The 19327-nt window shown below is 47.4% G+C and overlaps 2 protein-coding genes across 14 annotated transcripts; one reads left to right on the forward strand and one right to left on the reverse strand.

The window, feature by feature from the left end:
- Positions 1–2939: 2939 nt before the first annotated feature.
- LOC121594621 (UDP-glucosyltransferase 2-like) lies at positions 2940–4832 on the reverse strand. Its single transcript, XM_041918102.1, has 3 exons — positions 4672–4832; positions 3422–4603; positions 2940–3301 (listed from the first exon to the last, which is right to left on the reverse strand). The coding sequence occupies exons 1-3, from the start codon at positions 4779–4781 to the stop codon at positions 3016–3018; spliced, it is 1578 nt and encodes a 525-aa protein (XP_041774036.1). The 5' UTR covers positions 4782–4832; the 3' UTR covers positions 2940–3015.
- A 2752-nt stretch (positions 4833–7584) lies between these two features.
- Positions 7585–19202, forward strand: LOC121594618 (protein nervous wreck). Of its 13 annotated transcripts, none has more exons than XM_041918096.1 (10): positions 8263–8455; positions 9551–9906; positions 10092–10321; positions 11549–12632; positions 12702–12837; positions 12920–13503; positions 13573–13816; positions 13958–14071; positions 14548–14570; positions 14690–19202. In XM_041918096.1, the coding sequence occupies exons 2-10, from the start codon at positions 9886–9888 to the stop codon at positions 15449–15451; spliced, it is 3198 nt and encodes a 1065-aa protein (XP_041774030.1). In that variant the 5' UTR covers positions 8263–8455; positions 9551–9885; the 3' UTR covers positions 15452–19202. The 13 variants fall into 13 exon arrangements, with proteins under 13 accessions (XP_041774020.1, XP_041774021.1, XP_041774033.1 ...); XM_041918095.1 differs by having other exon boundaries at positions 8263–8447; XM_041918094.1 differs by lacking the exon at positions 8263–8455 and adding an exon at positions 8479–8666.
- Positions 19203–19327: the final 125 nt, after the last annotated feature.

Below are 19327 nucleotides of genomic sequence, written 5' to 3' on the forward strand. Positions count from 1 at the left end.
CCCATTTTGTCATAATTCATCGCAAATTAGCGCTAGAAAAAAGCAAAATTAGGCACACATGTCTTATTTTGATGAAACTCCGTTTACAGAACTACAAAATGCAAACACGTACACACCACACCGGGCAAAATCACCACAAACAAATAAAAAACGATGCAAAACATGGGGTTGAAATTGTAAAAATAAAAACAATACTGTACAGAATGCCAAATAAGCCAGAAGTCAGAATATAAACACAAAAGTTCTCCTTATCAAAAAATCACACAACTATCCCAGTCGAATTGAAAATGTGCAACAAAGCAGTAATGGTTATCTTTTTGTTTGGTATTTTAATTGAAGATAAACTACAAATAATACAAAAAAAGCACACACACCAACACACAAACACACATGCGCGTTCTTTGTAACAACAAAAAAACACACACAGTCGGATAGCAAAAAAGAAAACCGTTAGATTTGGATAAGTGGGCGGACGGACAGAGGATAGCACAGGAGGGGGGGGGGGGGATTTCGGTGCATCTGTTCTGTTCTCTGTTGTAAAATCGTTATTAATCTTTACACAGCAAAGTAGAAAGACACGGTCCGGCATCGGGTTTGCGAACAAACAAATGCCTCTCCTGCAAGCACAGCAGAAGCACACACGCACAGAAAAGAAACGTTTAAGCGAATAAAACGGTTATTTTTCACTGCAAGTATGAAGATTAATGGTGGCGCTCGGTTTTTTGTAACGTTTTTCACCACAGGCGGCTCCACCGAACCACGTGCGTTTGCGCGTGCGTAGATTGTTTTGCGCGTTGCCATGCAACCGTGTCCCCCATCTCATGCTCGGTGGATCGGTGGAACTTTGACGGGACGGTGAACGGAGCGCGAGCGAAAAAGAGGGGTTTTATTGTGTCAAAAAAAAAAGGGAAAGTGAAGCAAAAGTTATTTAATTTATTTATGTAAAGCAAATCGTAGGATTAGACCAAAAGCAGACGGCAGCCGTGTAGTAGTGGATGGCGTATACATAATACACTTACTATATATATATACATACATATAGATATTCCTAGACATACTACCTAACTATATTCAGGGCGATGTGTCTCAAATGGTCTGCTGCCACTACTCTACCTTCCCACACAACAGCACCACCGCCTGGTGGTGGTGGTGGTGGTGGTGGAGGAAAAGAACGAAATACACGCGTGTATTTGAAGTTTGTAAAAAGTGTCTAGCATAACCGAATTAAAAGTCGCAATCGCTTCAGTTTTCTACCACCAGGAAAAGGGCAGTCAGGGAAGAACCATGTAAAAAAATAAGGAAATCGTGTAACAAAAATGCTCCACATCTCCTAAAACCTAAACAAACCCAACCCAATTAGCCATGTAAGGTCTACTAGAAAAATGGAACATTCCCGTTCAAAATGAAAGAAAGAAGGTAGAGAAAAAGATAAGGAGCGTGGTGGTGGTGGTAGCACGTGCCACAGGACAAGGTAATCAGGATAGTTGATAACGTTAAACAAAAACACAAAAAATACCTTACCACACACAACCGCCTAGCAAACAAAACGACAAACGGTTACAAACAAAGCGGTATGAAAATAATAACAGTAATGTAAACAGAGAGAAACCGACAGCCCACACACCGTTATTTATTTCCCACTAGTGAAATTGACAAACAGCACCCGCGGCACAGACACGTTTTTTTTGTTTTGTTTTGTAACGTTTTGTTTTTGTTTTTTACGTGTAATGATGCGTGTGTGAAAGATGATGAATGGCGCCTTATGATCCTGTGCACAGGCGGTGCGCGCTCCCTCTACCCGCAATCGGAACGGTGGCGCGCGGGGGCTTGGTTCACATGGGACCAAACCCAATGTGCGTGTGTGTGTATATACTAATTATGATGAAAACAAAAGAACAAGCAAAAAGGGACACTTTAGGGAAAATGGATTTGGGTAGATGTGTGTGTGTGTGCGTGTGTGCGCGCGCACACGAACAGTGGAACGCGATGCCATTTTAGGTGGTACGTCGTCTGTCCTGTGCAGCAAGGGGGGATGTAGCGTGTATAATGTGTATAATGTGTCCACTTAGGCAGTAAATAGCATTATCTGGTGTAATGGTGAGAAAAAATAGCAAGAGCGTGGCGGTGGAGAGGGGGAGCATGCTCTTCTGGTGTAGTAAAAGAAACAAAACAAACACGAGAACTGTTGTGTAGTTACAAGTAGAGCAGAGAAAGAAGATAAACAAGTGGACGCGATCGTCGATTGTGTGTAAGCTTAAGATAAACAAATAATTAAACAGAAAACAAAACAAAACAAACACACACACACACAAAGTAAATAAAAACAAAACAACAGCACGTAAGCGCGTGTAAAAATTAGAAGAAGAGAAAGTAAGCGAAAGGAGTGTAGTAAGAAGAACCGTTTATTGTAGAGAAGTGGGTGAGCGAAGAGCAAGAAAAGGGAAGTGGAAAAATTGCAATATTTTTTATTTTTTTATATTTAATTTCACATTTAAAATCTCTGTAAATTATAGAATTTACACAAAACAACAACAAAATCAATCTAAATAAATTATTACACTTAAAGTACAGAATTAAAGAAAAATCAGAAGAAAATGATAATTAAAATAACAAAAAACAAAAAAAATCACTGATTTACTGTTTTTTTTCTACTTGCGGTACATCCTACCAGTCGGAAAGAATTGAAAGAAAAAGGGCCAAAAACTGCCCATCAGTTTCATCATCATTCAAATGTAGAGGGGGGGGGGATATTGACAAAAAAAAAACAAATCAGGTAGGTATGATAAGAGGATTGAAGATAAAAGTTCAAGATTATGCAGCCAAACATAAAGGTAAGGTGGCGTGTGTTAGAGGTTCGGCTCTAAATTTGGAACCCAAACGCACCCAGCTGTTGCTATCTCGCTGATAAACCGAAATGATGGATGGACACACAAGTGGTGTAAGGTGCCAGTAAAGGAGGTGAGAAGAAAGCAACCACCACCCGTTACACTTTATTGGAACGATTCTAATACAATTCTACGATCGTTTCTGCTTTCCAGACGCTTTGCGCACAGTTCGGCGACAAAGCAGACGGCGCACGAGGAAGAACAGGCCGTGGCAAACGAGCGCAATGGCGGCGAACAGTGGAATCAGCACGTCGTACGAGTACTTCACGAACCAGTTGAGCCGCGAACCGTGTGTCAGCAGCTCCGTTGAGTCCGGGTGGCGCAGCACCCATTCGATCCACCAGACGGCCCGATCGAGCGGATGTTCGGGCTGATCGCGGAACAGCGATGACATGCGCTTCATGTTCGTACGGTAGCTGTACAGTGTGATAGGGGGTAGAGGAAGGAGAAGATATTTTTAGCACCTTCATCGCATAATCTAATCCTAGCATCTAATCTTTCAGCTGCTGAGTGCGTTCGTGATAAGCCAGACTCACCTTTCGTTGGTCATAACCTCCCGGATCGTGTCGATCAGCTCCTGCTGGTTCAGGTGCTCAATGCTAAGCCGCCGGCCGACGCCCCGTGCCATGCAGTAGTTGATGTTTTTGAACTGATCGGCAAACACGGGAAAGCCAATCACCGGCACACCGTGCCAGATCGCTTCCTGCGTACTGAGCAGCCCGCTGTGCGTAATGAACAGCCGCACGGCGGGTTGCGCGAGCAGATCGTTTTGCGGCAGCCACTTGCGCACGTGCACGTTTGCGGGCAGCTTGCGTGGTAGCGTTTCCGTTTCAAACTTCCACAGGAACGTATACTCGGGCAGCGCTTCCATTGCGCCGATGATGGCCAGAATGCGCGCCTCGCCCAACGAATCGCTGCGCACGTTGGTGCCGAGCGAAAACAGTATCACACCGGCCGGGCCGGCCCGTTCGAGCAGCTGGGCCAGATCGGCCGGCAGCGGTTTCGGCTTGATGATCTGCAGCCCACCGACCGGGATCACGTTCGGCATGAACGGTTCGGTGTACTGGATGATTGGGTTGGCGTTCAGCAGGACCAGCTTCGTGTTGGCGTTGAACTCCGCCACGTCGGGCAGGGTGGGATCGATCGTGCGCAGCAAACGGTTCGAGCCCGGTATCATGGAGTAGCGTTGCAGCAGCTCCTCCTCCAGGTTGACCAGCAGATTGATGAACCGTTGCGTGTAGCTCATGTCCTCGGTAGCATCGTACGCGTGGTTCGGTACAAGGGCCGAGTACTGGTACGCACCGGTGATGGAGAGCGTGGTAGAGAGACCGTGGTACGCAGTGACGGCCACGACCGGTGGCTTGCCGAAGCGATGGTGCGCCAGCGCTGCCAGACACGGCCCGGACAGGTAGTCGTGTATGATCAGATCGAACCCAAAGTCGGGCGGATAGCTCTGCAGGCGTTTGGCGCCCTCCGTCTTGAGCACAATCTCGCAGACGCCTACCACGAACTCGTTAAACAGCAGCGTCATACTGAACGGGCTTATTTTGCTCATCTCGAGGAAATCGGTGTGCATGTTCGGATCGCTGTACAGCGTCTTGTACACATCTTCCATCACGATGAAGGTAACGTTCGGTGGTGGGTTCGGTTCACTGTCCACGCCGAACACGGTCAGATTGTGGCCCCGCGAGGCCAGCTCGTACATTAGCGCACGGTTCCTGTTTGGGGCGAAAAGCAGGATTATCTTACTTACACACTTGCTTGCCCAACAATTACCCCCACTCACCATCCGAAATGGCTAGGCGATGCAACGGTGTTCACGTAGAGAATGTTGGCACCAAGTGTGACCGAACTGAAGCACCCGAGCAGGAGGACCAACAGCGCCGCAGATGCCATCTCGTCGCAACGACTTGTGATCGCGTACTGGACGGAAACCGAACTTCTCCGACGTGAATTTCGAATTGTCTACATTGCCCGTGGAGCGTGTGTCTGATAAGATATGAAACGCAGCCCGAGCGTTGGTGGGGTTTGGGGTCAAGGTGCACACTGTGTGTCTCTAAACGGCTAACGACCATTAGGCATCTTGCGAGGCGTTTAAGCGATCGGTACCCGAAGCAGCGGCATAGAATTCGGGGTTCTCAAGTTCAAGGCGTACAGGGGAAGCGGTTTTTGGACAATCATGGTGCGAGATTGAATTTGATGCACTCAATTTGTGGAGTAGATCTGGATGGCTAGGGACCGTTCATTGCCCAAAGAACCGCATTAATGTGCTGGTCGAGCGATCGGGAGCTAGTGCTGAGATATTGATCGTATGATGGTGAGGGCTGACGTGAAGTACTTATTAAATTAATAGTATCTCAATCAATGATTATTTATGAACATAACCTCGTGGTAAATGTATCAGTCATTATCATTTTATTTCGATTTATTGTCGCAGTACGATTATCTAGGAAAGAAGATGTTGAAAAAAAGGACTGCCCGTGGTACAGTCGTCAACGCGTACGACTCAATAATATGCCCGTCATGGGTTCAAACCTCATATAGGCTGCCCGCCCGTTGCAAGTACTGACTTATCCGGCTGCGTTGTAATGAATTAAATCTCGAAAGCCTCTGTATATAGGACGGCATGTGTCCGCGTTAGGACGCTAAGTAGAAGAATCAATTTTAAAATTTCTGGATCTTTTGTATAGAATGTTAAGCAAAAAACAAATCATATAAAATCAAATAAACTTCTTCATAATCCACTGTTATCGAGCAAAGCCTTTTAATTTAATAAATGAGCAACATTTTCCAAGGGGCTGTTTTGATACTAAGTATAATAAAATATACCCATTTTTCAACTAGTATTTTCGCAAAGAAAAGTGGTATTCGATTTATACGGATATTCGCGTTACGCGCATTCATGGGGAACGTATAAACGGTATATGTCGGGAACAGACTGTATTCCAAAGTGAGATCAAAATACAATTATATGTAAGACTTGTGGGTCTCTTCAATTTCTTGACTTCACGACCGACGTCGACATCATCGGCAAGACGACAGCAAAGACCCAATTTAAACGCGAAGCAGCAAGAATTAGATTGAGAATCAATGCGACAAAAACGAAGTACCTGCTTGCCGGAGACTCAGACCATCTGGGAAGCAGTGTATTAGTTGACGGCGACAATATCGAGGTGGTAAAGGAGTTCTGCTATCTTGAGACATTAGCAGCGAAATCCCGAGACGCATTGTACAGAGAATTCGTGCATACTTTGGCTTTCACCATCTGCTGAGATTCAGAAAATTTAGAGATCGCACATTGATTCGCCCGGTGATCCTCTATCGACAAGAGACTTGGACCGTCCGAACGGAGGATGTAAGCGATCTAGGCGTGTTTGAGCCACACTTCCTCCGGACCATTATAAATAACTTCCTCAACAATGCATTTCCGAGCATTTCATTCAGGGCCAGTGCATTGCATTCAGCCGAGCCCGAAGCGCAATCTTATTTAATTACTCGATGAGAGACTCGCATCTTGTTCGAACGTCATATATTCGCGACCTGGGAGTGTTACTAGATGACAAACTTTCATTTCGTCCTCATATCGACAGCGTTATTGCGAAGGGAAACCAACTGCTTAATCTTATAATGCGCACCTGCAGTGAAAATCATCGATCCCGCGTGCATCAAATCGATCTACTGTTCCGTGCTACGATCTTGTACTGCTCTCCGGTTTGGTGCCCGCTTGCTGTTGGTGATATAAATCGGCTTGAAGCCGTGCAAAGGAAAATCACTAGGTACGCGATGCGGCTCCTTCCTTGGCAATCTCACCATACTAGGCCTTCCTACCATCAACGGTGTTGTCTGCTTCTCGGACTCGAAACGCTTAGCAAACGGCGTCGAAATGCGCAGTGCGTTTTTATCTTCCGGCTTGTCAACCGCTAGATCGACTCCCCCGCCCTCTTAGGTCGACTCAACCTATTCGCTCCCTCCCGAACACTGCGGTCCAATTTCTATCTGCGCACCCCCGCACGCGTAATAACCATGAGGAATTATTTAGGAAGATTATAGAAAAAAACTGTTGGTAATGCGTCAAGAGCTACAAGATGATAGTTACTATTTAAAATGGATCTTTGTATATCATGGCAATCGTTTAAAGTTAATTGCGTAGTTGGGATATGAAACAGATCAAACAAAAACACGAAGAAGGTCTAGAATTCGAAGCTTTTCGCAATATGAATGAGAACGGTACTAAGAAGATAACTGCTGGAAGTATGGCTACTCTCTAAAAGAGGGCGCTGATCCAAAAAAATGCTACCATGCACAATACCACTATCAGAAGCGTAGTATCTACAAGTGGAAGGTACTTGTTACAGCCCCTAACTAGCACTGTCGCGATAAGAGACAAGCGAAGAAGGACATTCTCATTGATTTGGCGTTTGCTGGTTTCTGCATCCGACAAATCATCGATAGTTACCGAACACGAGGTAATTGTTTTGTGTACCTTATCTGCACCACACCACTGACCACGAAAGCGACGATAACCGGCTTTCCTTATCGGGGTGGTTTGGCGCCCGATAAAGGTGTTGGGACAGCATGCTGCTCGCAGCACGTCACGGATCGAGGCGCAGTTTGCAAACATCTTCGATACGCAAAGCATCTTTTTTTTTTGTTAAGACGGTGCGCGACAGGCGAACAAAAGCAACGAACACGGAAGTGTAGCGGCAGGGGAGGAATGGGAAAGGCGCTGCACATGTCGGGCTCGCTGCCCAATTTACCAGCCCCACCGGAACGGGCAGGAAGGCGCCGGAAGCTGATGAACCGATACTACCAGCGGCAGGTAAGAGGGCGTTGGAGTGCTTGCAATACATGTTTTTTTTCAGTGTGGATTGGTAATTTGATTTTTGATTTTGATTTGATTTGATGATCTGAATTCTGATCTGAATTTGATTTTGAAATCTGCAAGCTTTACGAAAGCTCTTGAGTTGTAGTAAACACCGCAATTTGAATGCACTGACAGGTAGATGAAGCTTTTCAACCCTTCGATGTACATATGTTCGTCTGTCATTCTTTGCGTGTGATAACGCGCACTGGTAAATACTACCAGAGAGCGCCGAGAGAGAGAGAGAGAGAGCATGCATGTGAAGCTCTCCAATAGTGGCACTGAAGATATCTGGAGATATTGGAGCTAGCAGGTGAGGAAAAACGGTTCCACAACGCTCTGCCGTCATGCGCGGTACGCAAGAGGAAAGACCGAGCGAGCGAGAGAGAGAGTATCGGGAAGCTTGCGTGCGTTGCGTGCGTACGAGCGAGAGCGTGTGTACACTGAAAGGACGACAGGACAGCAGTGACAGTAGTGACGCAATCGTTCCTACCGTGCATTCCGTTTGCTGTGGGTTTGGAGGGCGTACGGGCGGCAGGAAAGCGTGCTGCGAGAAGTGCGCGCAAAGTGGGAAAATTAGTGGGCCCCGATGTCTGATTCGACTGTCAGACGGAGGAAAATTCGCACCGTTCATTCACAACGAGCAGAGCGTTTTCATCCCAGCGCGCGCGCGTTCGTGTGTGTGTGTGTGTTTGTATAAGGTGTGTGTGTAAGTGTGCGTTTACGGTGGAGCACACACATGTGTGTGTGTGTGTGTGTGGGTTTGTGCGAGTTAGAAGAATCAATACACTGTACTCTCCGTGTCGTGTCGGGGCTTGCTAGGATTTGAAAGTAAACTGGAGCTGGTGGAGCTGGTGAGAATAAAAAAAAAGAAGGGATCAGTGAAATTTTCACACCGACCGACGGCAGGCGCTATTTGGGTGCGTTTCGGTGAGGTTGAAGTTGTCCGCGCTCGCGTTCACGAAATGCAGGACGTGCAGTGCGTGTAGGTCCCGGTCCTGCTTTGTGAGAGGATTGTGGAGCGTGAGTGTTATTACATAAAATAATCGAGTCACAACGGGTGTCAGGTGCGTGAAAGGTAGAATTGTCCTGCTTTTTTCCCCGACTGGCGAAACCCTACGTGAGTTTTTGCTACGGAAAAAATGCGGAGTGAAAATGTCGCTTGTCTGTGATGGTGAAAGTAGCGTGAGCATAGCGATACAGATAACCGACGGGAAACTCCCAAGAAGCCCACGGAGTTTTCCCTTAACGTGAATTTCGTGTGGGTGTCGGTGTGCGTGTGCGTGTGAGGGTGGTCATATCCTGTTTCAGGAAATAAATATCGCAAAAACGTGCCAAGATAATTCAACTCATAATCTCCTCCCACATTTCGAATGTACGTTGGATATCGTGTACAAGGAAATGCGACGTGACAGCTCTATGTTCTCGATTATTGATTGGAAAACTGACACGGGACCTAGAACGAACCCCCCAGTGCGTGAAGCTGGTGCTGGTGGAGTGATTTTGGTGTAAGGAAATTCGACTTCACAGCACACAAGCGTTCAGTTCGTTCGATCACTTTCCATTCGCCACACACCGATACGTGGTTTCCTGCGGTGGCCTGCTTAGATTTTCGATGCAGTGAACCCGTGATCGTCGCTAGGTTTGAATGTCAAAAGTACATGCCCCACGCATCCACAATGTGTCCCCATTTCCCACTCCCCAAACTCCCCATTTCAGCATAGAGCAGTAATAGAAACTTCCAATTAAAAGAAAATGTGAAGTGATTTTAGCATTTTTCTCATTCATTTCCCTGTCCGTCTAGGAGTGTGTGTGTGTGTGTGTGTGCGTATGTGCTTCTTGGGTGGGTGAGCTGTGGCTGAATTTCCCACTGTGCTAAAGCAACGGCGCCTCCGGTTCTGGCACCGCCGTGTCCTATGAGTGTGCGAAGAAGCGTTAAATCGCAAAAGCTGCACTGGTGACCGTGTCACCCATCTTCCCGGGCGGGAGCGTGTCTAGAGGTAGTTGTGTGTGTGTGTGTGTGAAGTGTGAAGAAATTGTAGCAAAAATAGTGGCCAGAAGAAGTTGCCAGCAAACCTTTTCAAAGAGAGCAAGCGGGTTTCGTACGAGTGCGGTTTTGGGAAGGAAAACATCGCCAAAATGCAGCCTCCACCACGAAAAGTAAGACCGTCGTTTTCGGTTAAGTTTTCGTTTCAGTTCGCAATCCGTTTTGGTTTGGTCATTAAAGGTCGATTGCGTAGTTGGAGTTATTGTTTTATAATTTATTTCGCCATTGGTTTTGGTTATCTAAAATATGTTTTTTTTACTGAGAATTTATTTACCGTTTTCCATCTTTCCTTTTCCAGGGCAATTACACAAAGTTTCTGAAGAACCTTCACACGGAGCAGCTGGCCAAGCTAGCGCTCAAGAATCAGAATGAGTGCGAGCTGCTGGAGGACATCCGGCAGTTTACGCTCAAGCGGTCCGCCATCGAGAAGTCATACAGCGAGGCCCTGCTCAAGATATCGTCCGCGTACCTGAACAAAAAGCAGGCATGCATACCGGAGATCAAGATGGACGGTGCGGATGAGAAATGGTACGAGTACGATGGTACACATAAAAATACACACATACACCCATTTTCCTACAGCTAAAGCAAATTGTGTCTTTAGTGCGCCTAGCCTGTAGGAGGTCGCTCGTTATATCTAGACCAGAGAGAGAGAGAGAGAGGCGAAAAAAAAGCAGGAAATGGGTGGGAGTGCTGAGAAAACATCAACATTATCGAGCGATTAGTGGCTTGGTGTGCCGTCCAGACCATCAGACCACCGGGCCCGGTACAAAATATGCAACGGATATCGCATTGGCTAATTGTCACTGTGGGAGGTGAACGAGAAAGCTCGGCTTGCTGGTGCCTTTTTTGCTTGAAAGTGGCATGTGTTGTTGGTGACATGTGTGTTTAGTTGAAGCCAAGGATGACCTTCCAAGGATGGTAAAAAGGAAGGAGAATCAACAACAAAAAAAAAGCAGAAAAAAAGACGCACATGATAAATATCTTTTCTGGGTATTGTCAATCGTGGAGCAGTTTGACGTGCCGCCACCATTGTCATTCATTATGCATCAAACACCTTGCTGTGGTTGCTTTGTGGTTTGCGGTAGCGTGGAAAAAGGGCTTTCGCTTTTGGGACTATTTTTAGAAAGGTTTAGGAAGCGGTTGAGTGGGAAAATAGGCCGCTGTCGGCGCAGCCTGTAGTCGGCGTTACTGGTTAAAGAGAAGCTCATGATGGTCGTTTTTTTGTTGTTGGTTGCTGTTGCCGGTCATATCATTATCCCATGTCTTGGGGGAGATTCCTTGACCCTGGCAAGGTTGGCACCTTTGCGTGCTGGTTTCATTTTTGGGGTGTAAGGAGGATATTATGATGGTCTGTGGTGCAAGGTGTATTGAGTTTTGTTTTGATGATGTAGAAGACACCATTTTCCTGGAAAGTATTAATATTTTAAATCTCATTAGAGCGTGACATACCTTCACTTTACTGAGAGCGGTATAATTTTCTTGGAAAAGGCTTCCGATGAGGTTAACGCGATATTGGATAATATTAAAGAAGCTTAGAATTAATGTGTAACACCTAAAAATTCCTTGAGACCTTGTTATTTTGCTAATGTTCATGTACCCATTGTGACACTAACGCAATGGAATTATGAATCCTATCTCTTTAAACAATGAAGCTTAATCATGCTTAAACCCACACGTCATTCGACGAGAACGAAAAATTACAAAATAATTTGGAATAATTAAATATAAATTTCTCACCCATTTCGGGCGCAGGAACATGTGGAGCGTGTGGCAAACGGTGCTGGAGGAGAACGAAAAGTTGGCCCGCGCTCGGCTTGCCGCCGTCGAGGTGTTCCAGCAGCAGATCGCGGACGAGGCGAAGGTGCTCCGCAGCACCAAGCTGAACAGCAGCAAGCGCTGCATCGAAAACCTTGCCGTGGTGCAGAAAGAGCTGCAAAACTCGGTCACCGACGTGGACAAGACGAAGAAGATCTACTTCGACGAGGAGCACAGCGCACACGATGTGCGCGACAAGGCGCGCGACATCGAGGAGAAGCTGAAGAAGAAGAAGGGCTCCTTCTTCCAGTCGATCACGTCGCTGCAGAAGAACAGTGCGCGCGTGACGTCGCGCAAGGAGCAGCTGGAGGAGAAGTCGACGGGCGCCCGCAACGACTACATTCTCAGCCTGGCGGCGGCCAACGCGCACCAGAACCGGTACTTCACTATCGACCTGCAGACGACGATGGCGACGATGGAGAACTACGTGTACGAGCGGGTGGCCGACTATCTGGCACTGATCGGCCGCACCGAGCTGCTGACCTGCTCGGCCACGCAGAACTCGTTCGGCAAGATACGCGACCAGGCGCAGCAGCTGACGCGCGAGTACAACCTGCAGTGCTGCTATCTGTACTATCCGGTGCTGAAGCAGCACATCCAGTACGAGTTCGAGCCGTGCGATAACGATCAGGTGCGCAAGATTACGGCGGACCATGAGTCGGCCGCCGACACGCTTAGCCGCGAGGGCAAGCGTTGGGCGGGTCGGGTGGCGCGCGAAAGCAACGTCATCCGGGAGTGTGCGCGCAAGCTGGCGGTGTGTACGGCGCTCCGCGAGGCGGGCCACCGGACCGATCCGAACGACCAGAATGGGCCGGATCTGGAGACGAAGATTGAGGAGTTCCGCGAAAACATACGCAAGTCGGAAATTGCCAAGGCGAAGGCAGAGGCGCGGCTGGAGTGCCTGCGGATCGGCGGCATCAACGTGGACGAATGGATACAGGAGGCGGAAACGCTCAGCGTGCAGGAGATGCCGCGCTCGGCCAGCTCACTGTCGATGCGCACGGACGCGTCCGGTCAGGGGGTAAGTGGGGAAAATGGCCAATGTATTGTAAGAGTAACTTGCTTAACACGTTTCTTGATAATTGCGTAGGAAAATCCAAGCTCGGACTCATTCTACGACAGCGACAATGCGGAGCAGGATCAGCCCGTCTCGGAGTCATCGCCCGCACCGAAGCAACCGGAGCCCGCATCGGACGAGTTTACGGCTGACAGCGATGATGATGAGGGTAAGTTAGCGACCTCCAAATTCCATAAGCCCTTTCAAAGGCAATCCCATTCAAACCCTGTTGTGACGTTTCCTTCCGGCAGAGTTTGGCGTAGAGCAGGAGCGGCAAAAGATTGAACAGATTTCCCACGGCTGGGACGATCCGATCCAGGTCGACTGGGGCGCGGAAGAGGCAGCAACGGCCGCGGCCAGCAGTCAGGTTGCGTCCCAGGAATCTTCGACAGCCGCTGCACAGCCACGCGAACCGGCGGGCCAAACGTTCAAGTGCACTGCGCTGTACTCGTACACTGCCCAAAACCCGGACGAGCTAACCATAGTCGAGAGCGAACAGCTCGAGGTGGTCGGCGAGGGCGATGGGGATGGGTGGCTGCGGGCACGCAACTACCGCGGCGAGGAAGGTTTCGTGCCGCACAACTATCTCGACGTGGAGCGTGACACACCGGTCGATACGCACACGCCTGCCCAGCTGTCGAGCCAGATTTCGTTCTCGTCCGTGGACTACACGGTGGACAACGAGGATCAGGATCCGATGCAGGACTCGGGCCAATCGCCGGACCAGATTTCGGTCATATCGGCCCCGCGCAAGGTCAACAATCAGCTGTACTGTGTGGCGTTGTACGATTACGATGCGACCGCTGAGGATGAGCTGACCTTCGAAGAGGGACAGGTAAGAGGATTAGGATCGCTACATTCAACTGAACACATCTGTACTTTCAATCTCTATTTTTCCCTTCAGATTATCAAACTCATCACCAAGAGTCCTCACGGTGTGGACGATGGTTGGTGGGAAGGCGAATTGATGGGCAAGATCGGTAACTTCCCTTCGCTGGTGGTGGAAGAGTGCGACGAGAACGGTGAACCGCTGACCGATGCTGAGGACGAATCTCCGCCACCGTCGGCACCGCCAACGTTCGCTGCCCCGGCACCACCTCCGCCGATGATTCTGCATGAAGCAACACCTCCCGAAGGTCAAAGTCCAAGTACGCGTTACTTATTGCTTCAGTAGTAGTTGTAGTAGTAGTAGTAGAATTAGTAGTAGTAGTAGTGTTTGCATATATTGTATTAGCAGCAGATTGGGTGCGGATGTAAAGCTGATTACTAAAATGCCCTTTCATCAACAGATTTGACCAACGAGGGACCAGCAATCGACAAGTTTGAGTTTGAGATGAACAACGTTCAACACGAGCAGTATGGAACTCAGTTCTCGGCCCCGCCACCATCACAGCCTCCACCGGGTATGTAGTTTTTGGAGTGATTCAGGGACATTCAAACTAGTGTTGTTCTTCATGCATCTTTTGTTGAGATTCATTCCTATGAATCTTCTTCGATGTGTGATTCGAATCTCGAACTGAATCTCCTAATATTAGTCATTAAGGATCTCTGACGATTCATAAATCACTGAAATTCTCGATGTTTTGGAGGCTTCAAGATATTGAATTACTTCAGAATATCTAAGAATCTTAGAAGATGTATGTTTCTCATGCGATTCGTGGATCTCTGTCTGTACAGGAAATCTGTAAAGATTCATGAATATCATGATGATTTTCAGATATGCACAAATTATCAGTGATTGGAGAATCTTTGAAAATCTTTGTAGTTTTGGAGATGCATGAAACCTAACAATTTCCATTAATATGAATCAGAGTTGGCAAACCATAAAATGATTAAAATATGTTGTTACAATTCCTTTTAATCGCAATCCCTTGCACAGTTGTTATCTGTGAGGATCCGGAGGTAAACTTCATTGTTTTGTTTTTAAGATTTCTGATCAAAACTGTTTATTATCAGAGCATATCATTCTTCTACTAGACATTGAACTGCGTATACTAATACATATTTCTACTTTACCACAGGCCGAGGAGGCCGCTACCATGGAGGAGGAATCTCGACAAGGGGCTACCGCATCAGTCGCGGCCGCAGCGGCACCAGCAGCAGCACCAGCAGCTACTGCTAGTGCCGGCGACAGCAACCAGCTCAACTTTGCGCAGATCATCGTCACCGCCGCTACCCCGATGCACGATGAGCCGGACAAGAAGTTCCTGCCGACGGAAGAGGCACCGACAGCGGACGACGCCGAGTCGGAGATTGTGGAAAAGCAGGAGCAGGAAAAGCAGGAGATAAGCGGCAAGCAGAAATCTCACGAGCCCGAGGCGCCCGAGAAGCCACCGACGCCACCGACGGCACAGGAACCGGCGGCCAAACCGAAATCCGCCCCGCCCAAGCCGGCCAAACCGCCGTCACCGCCCAAGCCGGAAAAGCCGGCCACCGCTCCGAAACCCACCAATATGGCCGGCAAGAGTCCCTCGGCCAAGAAGCCGGAACGGGTACGGCCATCCGCGGTACCGGAGCCGGAGCCGGAGCCAGAGCAGGAGGCGGCGGCGGCCCCGATTGAGGATCCGGTCGCACCGTTCGGGGATCCGGGCGCACCGTTCGAGACGAACTTTGAGGCAAACTTTGAGGCCGGGTTTGCGGCCAACTTTGATGACGCGTTCGGGCAGTCGAGCAGTTCGCCCGAGGTGCCGAAGCAGGTGGTCGGGGGCCGGGCAAGCATACCGGAGGAGCTGGAGCCGCATCAGCTCGCAAGGCTGCAGAATCTGAAGGAATCGAACGCATAAGGCGCCAGTGAGAGGAGGCGTAGAGTGGACGGTATCAGTGCGCGCGGAGGTATTGTGAGCAGGAGAGGGAACGTGCAGAAGGTGGGAGGACACACACACACACACACAATTACACGAAGTGGTTAATTGTTTACCGATGCCGATGCACTGTACAACGGCACCGTTCAATACCGTTCTGTGGACGTCAGTGGAGAGCCGCGGCTATGCAAATCAAAACTACAATCTGCTGCAACAATCATAATACGTAGGGTATTTTGTGCAAAACTCAATGGTTCATGGCAAACGGGGGCCATGTTCGATTGTGAGAGATTCATTTTTAATCGTTGTATGTGTGAGTGTGTTTGTGTGAATTGGAACGGTCGTCCAAATGGGGGTTTTCGTTGTTGCTGTAAGTCATTGTCATTGTCATTGTCGTTGTCGTGTCAGGTATACCGATGTTAGGAGAACGTCGTCCAACGGGATATTTAGTGTACTAATCAAGATCAAAGCTGCTAATACATTTAGATCCCAAACAAATAGCATCACCATTACCACCACTACCACTACTTTGCTGTCTGATAAGCGTCAGACGGATGGTTAGGCTTCCTTTGCGACGTGGACGATGGGGGTTTGCCTTTGTGATAATAATGCATTTAAAGTGGTGCCGTCCCGCTTGCTTCCAGCGGACGACCAAATTCGACCAATCTACTAAGAAAACTATGATATACCGTATCTTTTCCCCCTCTATTCTACCAATATGGTATGGTTAAAACGCGACACGAAAGCTCATTGCCGTAGCGTAGTGTCGTAAAAAGATTGAAATAATTCGCACATTTTTCCCCAGCTGATCTACCCGGCCGGAGCGGACTTTTTCCCTACATAGTTAAACATATCACAATGGAGACCATTCGTTGCGTTGTTTTATTTGAAAGGTAACGACCAAAATCATGCCCATACTCTCACTAATCTCTCTCTCTCTCTCTACTGCACCTTACACCCGTCCCGATTGTGTAGATTCGATTCCACCGCGAATCTCCCGACAGCTGCACTCTTCCATTCTGCCCAGGCTCTTGCAATGTGTATAGTAGATTCCTTCCTTGTGCGTTTTCATGCAGAGATAAAGTAAACCCTATTGCCTACTATATCGCGTTATCCTATTACGAATTAATTAGGTTTGAAGTAAAACAAAGCTCGATGTCGTCGTGGGGGTCGCTAGTGGGGTGGACACACAGGAAGAGTCACCCGAAGTCATGCACACACGCACCGACTTACGATTGTAAGATTTTAGACTACTTAAAGCCTCTTAGTTCGTGAAAAAAAGGGCAAAACTATACTCATTAGTCAAATTCCACACGAAACTCACCGGAACAGCATCACAGTGTTGCCGTCATGTATTAGCGCGCGTGTGTGTTCATGTCTGATGGAAACACAATCCTCTAAGCATTATATTGCCGAACGTACAATAATTACTCGATCTACAATTCACGGGTAGGAAGAGATGGTCGCAAGCAGACCGCCCATTACACCACCATTACCTTTCATATACATACATATATAACTGTATCTATAGTTTGCGTTGCGCTTAGATAACCGAATGTTGTTCATGCTTCGATGTTTCGTTCGGCAAACGAACACACCAACCGTTTTGTATTGGTTCTAGGAGCGCATTTAACGTTGGAAGAAGGTAACTAAAAAGCAAGCGTAAGCCGCAGATGAGTTTCATTGCACCAGCAATCAGCTGTGTGGCTAAAGCGACAAAGTTTAAGAAAAAAACAGAGTATTATTTACTACTACTAGGCTATCCTATTGCAATACCAAAAAAAAAAAAACATATTCCAATGCATTGTTCTAGTGCACACTAGTGACACAGTATCTATGTACTGGTAGGTTCTTTACTGAGATACATAAAAACAAAACAAAAACCATACACAATCGTATCGTAATGCTGACATTGGGAGCATTTGGTCAAGGGTCCCCCATATACCATTTAGAGGCATTTAGTGCGACTCGCATGCTCTGCAACACAACATGCCTGCGCGGTAGAAACGTAAAGAAAAGGCCTTTCCAATAAGATTCTAATAATACGCACTACAATCTAAAGCAAACGTTATGATTTACCTTGATACGCGTTGAATGTAGAAAACTCCTGTTCTAACACCACCCAACACTAATCAGCCTTCATACTCTGGTAGCGGTTAAATTAACTCTCATGGCTTCAAAACCCATCGACGCTCTGTGTGGAAAAGCGAGAAACCCTGGCGAGAGAGACATCCCTTTACGCGCACAAAACCACGCTTGCGCCCGGTACTGTAAGATACTAGTAGAAGCAACCGTTAAAGGAACAAATCACGTAAAAAACACCCTCCCTGCAGAAACAGTTAGCATGTTGCGTCAAAGTTAACCAAGCGCTTGGCAAAGGCTCACGTTACATTGGATATTCTTATAGCAAAGCCATCATCATATCGTGAGGTTATACGCTTGGTTCGCCTTCAAGAAGTTGCAGCAGTAAGCAGCAGTGACAGAAAGGGTTACACTAGGTTAAGCCTGGTTTGATGTTTAGTTCGCGTGCATAGACTAAGAACATACCGATTGTGGCAGCTCCAAAGAGTGTCCCATAGCAAACGAAGTGCCACTTGGTTGTGTTGGTCAGCTGCGGCGTACTTGCGAAGGGAATGCAAAGAAGTAATGCTATGAAATGCTTGAATAATAATGCCACGAAGGGCGTGAGGTACGCGTCAATAGCACCACTATTCGAACGATTCCTGTATAAAATTGGAAGCATCTCTTCCTCTCTTGGCAGCCTCTCTAGATAACGCCCTTACTACCCGCTATTGAATTGAAACCAGAACCGAAAGGATCGCATTAAACGAAACAATTATACATATATATAGCCCCTCGTACATAAAAGATACATATACATACTATCTACCACATCCCCGTCGTATTCACCATTTACACACGTGACCTGTCGGAACGAAACAAACGTAAACATTTCGAATGCGATCAACAGACAAGCAAGAATCACATCTACACGAAACCACAGTACAGAAATACTGTTATCTGTTTTTTTTTCTCCGCAATTTCTTCGAGGTCCTTCCAGACTCGAAGTGAGTTATCGAAAATAGAGCAATTCTACGAGCCTTCACAGGTCCGACCGTAGCACAAGTGGGGGACCGACGGGCAGGCAAAAGAACGATACAACATAATAAGAGATGAGAAGAAGAAGAAGAAGAATAAGCGAACGCCGCATAACTAGCACGTGTCATTTAAGCCCAACACACCACACACACACCCACCCCATTATGTACATCCATTTGTAGCAATAATAATAAGTAGGTAATGTGTTTTTGGCGCAATTGCGCTCCCGTTCACGCATGTACATGATCCCCCGTCTCTTCCCCTTTATCCATAAATGGGGCGGCAATTGGACTTGAACCTGACAACCTCTAGCGTTCCGTTCTGTAAGCAATTGTAAGCAATTAAACCCAAAAGCGTAAAGTATGTATCCATGCGCATAGCAACGCGGAACAAGAGTGGAAGGGAAAAGTCATACTTCCTAGCAAGGAACGCTCTCCGCCTAGGGATTCGAACGCCAATGGATGTGCAAATCAAGTAGGCTGGGAGGAACAGGTATGCTGTCTCGTGTGCGTGCGATTCTAGTGCAATGAAACCAGTTAAGTTTACTTTCCTGTGTTGACTATTTCCTCTTATTGCGATTATGGTTGTACTTTAATTCTAACGGTCAAATAAATCTATGAGAATGCTAAACGGATTACGGATTGTGTCATTTGTTTGTTGGTGTGTTTGTGAGAAAAGGGAACCGAATGAAGTGAAGTGACAGTTTGTATTGTCGTGATGACGTTGTCTTGTTTCAGACGGCAGGTAAACAGTTTGGAT

This window comes from Anopheles merus, chromosome 2L, assembly GCF_017562075.2.
Source record: "Anopheles merus strain MAF chromosome 2L, AmerM5.1, whole genome shotgun sequence".
NCBI lineage: Eukaryota > Metazoa > Arthropoda > Insecta > Diptera > Culicidae > Anopheles > Anopheles merus.